Source organism: Anoplopoma fimbria, chromosome 15 (assembly GCF_027596085.1).
Source record: "Anoplopoma fimbria isolate UVic2021 breed Golden Eagle Sablefish chromosome 15, Afim_UVic_2022, whole genome shotgun sequence".
NCBI classification, from domain to species: domain Eukaryota; kingdom Metazoa; phylum Chordata; class Actinopteri; order Perciformes; family Anoplopomatidae; genus Anoplopoma; species Anoplopoma fimbria.
In genome coordinates, this window is record NC_072463.1 from 104,223 (window position 1) to 109,222 (window position 5,000).

Below are 5,000 nucleotides of genomic sequence, written 5' to 3' on the forward strand. Positions count from 1 at the left end.
GTCTTAATGTTTCCTTCATTACTCTGCTTATTACTGTGATTATATGAATCATTTACGTCATATACATTGAATGTGTTGTATCTCTGTTATGCTGTTCATTCTGGTCACATGACATCTATTGACTTCTGTCCATCCTGGGAGAAGGATCCCTCCTCTGTCGTTCTCCCAGAGGTTTCTTCCTTTTTTCTCCCTGTTAAAGGATTTCTTTAGGGGAGTTTTTCCTGTGCCGATGTGAGGGAAGGACAGAGGATGTGAGGGTCTAAGGACAGAGGATGTGAGGGTCTAAGGACAGAGGAGGTGAGGGTTCCGGGACAGAGGATGTCACATGTGTACAGATTGTAAAGCCCTCTGAGGTTAATTTGTGATTTTGGGCTATACAAAATAATTGAATTGAATTGAATCTCAGCCCAGTCAGAATATAAACAACGACATCACTAGGTTTCCATCAGAGGGTTGAATCACATATTCAGATCCACTTAAGTGTGAAAACCTTTCTTTACACTAAACATGTTAAAACAGGAAAGAACCAACACACACTGAGTAAAGTATGAAATTAAGGATTGGTTCCCTTCACCAGAACTAAAGGGCATAAAGTATGGAAACCACAGTAGAATAAATTCTATTAATAAAGTATAATATCAGGTGTGTTTGTTTGGGGAGGTAGAGTCTTACTTGCGGACTCTCTCGCTGGCCTCTCGCTCCGCCTCCTGACAGCGGTGAAGCTCCGCCTCCATGTTCTGCTTCTCCCTCGACAGCTGCTGCACCTGGACCAGCAGGGGTGGGGCCTGAGGGGGGCTGAGGGGGCGAGGTCTGATGAGATGCCATCAACGAACCTGCTGGAGAGACGCCTTCACTAGGCAACGATGCAAGAGGGTTGAGGAGGTCCTGAGAGCTGAGGGAAGGAGAACAGGATGTTTACTACTGGTATGGTACTGGTCCATGACTGGATACACTCTGAGTCATCACTGAATCATCACTGACCTATATCTAACTATAGACCTATATCTAACTATAGACTATATCTAACTATAGGCCTATATCTAACTATAGACTATATCTAACTATAGACTATATCTAACTATAGACTATATCTAACTATAGACCTATATCTAACTATAGACCTATATCTAACTATAGACCTATATAGACTATATATATCTATATAGACTATATCTATATAGACTATATCTAACTATAGACTATATCTAACTATAGACTAACTATATAACTATATATCTAACTATAGACTAACTATAGACTATATCTAACTATAGACTATATCTAACTATAGACCTATATCTAACTATAGACTATATCTAACTATAGACTATATCTAACTATAGACCTATATCTAACTATAGACTATATCTAACTATAGACCTATATCTAACTATAGACTATATCTAACTATAGACTAACTATAGACCTATATCTAACTATAGACTATATCTAACTATAGACTATATCTAACTATAGACCTATATCTAACTATAGACCTATATCTAACTATAGACTATATCTAACTATAGACTATATCTAACTATAGACCTATATCTAACTATAGACTATATCTAACTATAGACCTATATCTAACTATAGACTATATCTAACTATAGACTATATCTAACTATAGACTATATCTAACTATAGACCTATATCTAACTATAGACCTATATCTAACTATAGACCTATAGACCTATATCTAACTATAGACTATATCTAACTATAGACCTATATCTAACTATAGACTATATCTAACTATAGACTATATCTAACTATAGACCTATATCTAACTATATCTAACTATAGACTATATCTAACTATAGACTATATCTAACTATAGACCTATATCTAACTATAGACTATATCTAACTATAGACCTATATCTAACTATAGACTATATCTAACTATAGACCTATATCTAACTATAGACTAATCTAACTAGACTATATCTAACTATAGACTATATCTAACCTTAGACCTATATCTAACTATAGACTATATCTAACTATAGACTATATCTAACTATAGACCTATATCTAACTATAGACCTATATCTAACTATAGACTATATCTAACTATAGACTATATCTAACTATAGACCTATATCTAACTATAGACCTATATCTAACTATAGACCCATATCTAACTATAGACCTATATCTAACTATAGACTATATCTAACTATAGACTATATCTAACTATAGACCTATATGTAACTATAGACCTATAGACCCATATCTATATCTAACTATAGACCTATATCTAACTATAGACCCATATCTAACTATAGACTATCTAACTATAGACCTATATCTAACTATAGACTATATCTAACTATAGACCTATATCTAACTATAGACTATATCAAACTATAGACCTACAGCGGGTAAAATAAGTATTGAACACGTCGTAAATATATTTCTAAAGGTGCTATTGACATGAAATGTTCACCAGATGTCGGTAACAACCCAAGTAATCCATACATACAAAGAAAACCAAACTAATAAGTTCAGAAAATAAGTTATGTGTAATAAAATGGAATGACAGGGAAAAAGTATTGAACACGCTTACTGAAATGTATTTAATACTTGGTACAGAAGCCTTTGTTGGTAATGACAGCTTCAAGACGCCTCCTGTGGAGAAACTAGCTGCATGCATTGCTCAGGTGTGATTTTGGCCCATTCTTCCACACAAACAGTCTTCAGATCTTGAAGGTTCCGTGGGCCTCTTCTATGAACTCTGATCTTTAGTTCTTTCCATAGATTTTCTATTGGATTCAAGGTGATTGGCTGGGCCATTCTAGCAGCTTTATTTTCTTTCTCTGAAACCAATGGAGAGTTTCCTTGGCTGTGTGTTTGGGATCATTGTCTTGCTGAAATGTCCACCCTCGTTTCATCTTCATCATCCTGCTAGATGGCAGCAGATTTTTATCAAGAATGTCTCGGTACATTTTTCCATTCATCCTTCCTTCAATTATATGAAGTTTGCCAGTGCCGTATGCTGAAAAACAGCCCCACACCATGATGTTCCACCTCCAAACTTCACTGTTGGTGTGGTGTTTTTGGGGTGATGTGCAGTGCCATTTGACCTCCAAACATGGTGTGTATTATGGCATCCAAAGAGTTCCATGTTGGTCTCATCTGACCAGACTATATTCTCCCAGTATTTCACAGGCTTGTCTAAATGTTGTGCAGCAAACTTTAAACAAGCTTCAACATGCTATTTCTTCAGCAATGGAGTCTTGCGTGGTGAGTGTGCATACAGGCCACGGCGGTTGATGCATTACTTATTGTTTTCTTTGAAACAATTGTACCTGCTGATTCCAGGTCTTTCTGAAGCTCTCCACTAGTGGTCCTTGGCTCTTGGACAACTCTTCTGATAATTATTTTCACTCCTCTGTCAGAAATCTTGCGAGGAGCACCTGGTCGTGGCCGGTTTGTGGTGAAATGATGTTCTTTCCACTTCCGGATTATGGCCCCAACAGTGCTCACTGGAACATTCAGAAGTTTAGAAATCCTTCTGTAACCAATGCCATCAGTATGTTCTGCAACAATAAGGTTGTGAAGGTCTTGAGAGAGCTCTTTGCTTTTACCCATCATGAGATGTTTCTTGTGTGACACCTTGGTAATGAGACACCTTTTTATAGTCCATCAGTTGGGACTGAACCAGCTGATATTAATTTGCACTGACAAGGGGCAGGATTGCTTTCTAATTACTGATAGATTTCAGCTGGTGGCTTGGCTTTCCATGCCTTTTTGCACCTCCCTTTCTTCATGTGTTCAATACTTTTTCCCTGTGTCATTCCATTTTATTACACATAACTTAATTTCTGAATTTATTTGTTTGGTTTTCTTTGTATGTATGGATTACTTGGGTTGTTACCGACATCTGGTGAACATTTCATGTCAATAGCACCTTTAGAAATATATTTACTGAGAAAAATGGTGACGTGTTCAATACTTATTTTACACGCTGTATATGCTTCCTTTCGGGAATATTATCAGAAAACACTCAATAAACTTTCATTGTTATGCAGATGATACCCAGTTATATCTATTGATTGAGCCAGACGAAACTAACCAGTTCTCTAAACTTCAAGCATGTCTTAAGGACATAAAAACTGGATGACCTGCAACTTCTTGATGTTAAACTCAGACAAACTGAAGTTATCCTACGAGAGATCAATTATAAAAGGATATAGTTTCTCTAGATGGCATTGCTCTAGCATCCAGCACTACCGTCAAGAACCTCAGAGTTATCTTTGATCAGAACTGCCTTTTTTCATCTACGTAACATTTAAATCAGTCACTTTCTGTCTCAAAGCAGAAAAACTAGTTCATGCATTTGTTACCTCTAGACTAGATTACTGTAACTCCTTATTATCAGGCTGCTCTAATAAGACTCTTAAATCTCTACAGTTGATCCAGAATGCTGCAGCACGTGTTCTAACAGAAACTAAGAAAAGAGATCATATTACTCCAGTATTAGCTTCTCTGCACTGGCTCCCTGTTAAATCAAGAATAGAATTTAAAATCCTTCTCCTCACCTACAAAGCTCTAACTGGCCAGGCACCGTCTTATCAGGTCTATAGTTAGGGCTGGTTCAGGTTTATAGTTAGGGCTGGTTCAGGTTTATAGTTAGGACTGGTTCAGGTTTATAATTAGGACTGGTTCAGGTTTATAGTTAGGGCTGGTTCAGGTTCGCCTTGGTCCAGCCCCTAGATATGTTGCTATATGCCTAGACAGCCGGGGGACTACCTAGGATACACTGAGCTCCTCTCTCCTCTTCTCTCCCTCCTTCTTTATGTATTAATCTCTTATTTATGCACATTACTGATTTTGCTTCTTCCCCGGAGTCCTTGTGCTTTCTCACCTTGCAGGTTCCCAGGAATCGGGGTTATATTTGGACTGTCATCGTGCCACCTGCTGAGGCCCTGCTGACACCCACTACTACTACCACTATCATTATTAGTCACATTACTATTATTATTGCCTGTA

The 5,000-nt window shown here is 37.3% G+C and overlaps 1 protein-coding gene across 1 annotated transcript in view; it reads right to left on the reverse strand.

Moving 5' to 3' along the window:
• Window positions 1-5,000, reverse strand: part of mipol1 (mirror-image polydactyly 1) — a 47,886-nt gene that overhangs the window by 3,601 nt on the left and 39,285 nt on the right. Inside the window, 2 exon segments of the mRNA XM_054614430.1 lie at window positions 673-795; window positions 797-892. Coding sequence (XP_054470405.1) covers window positions 673-795; window positions 797-892 — 219 coding nt within the window.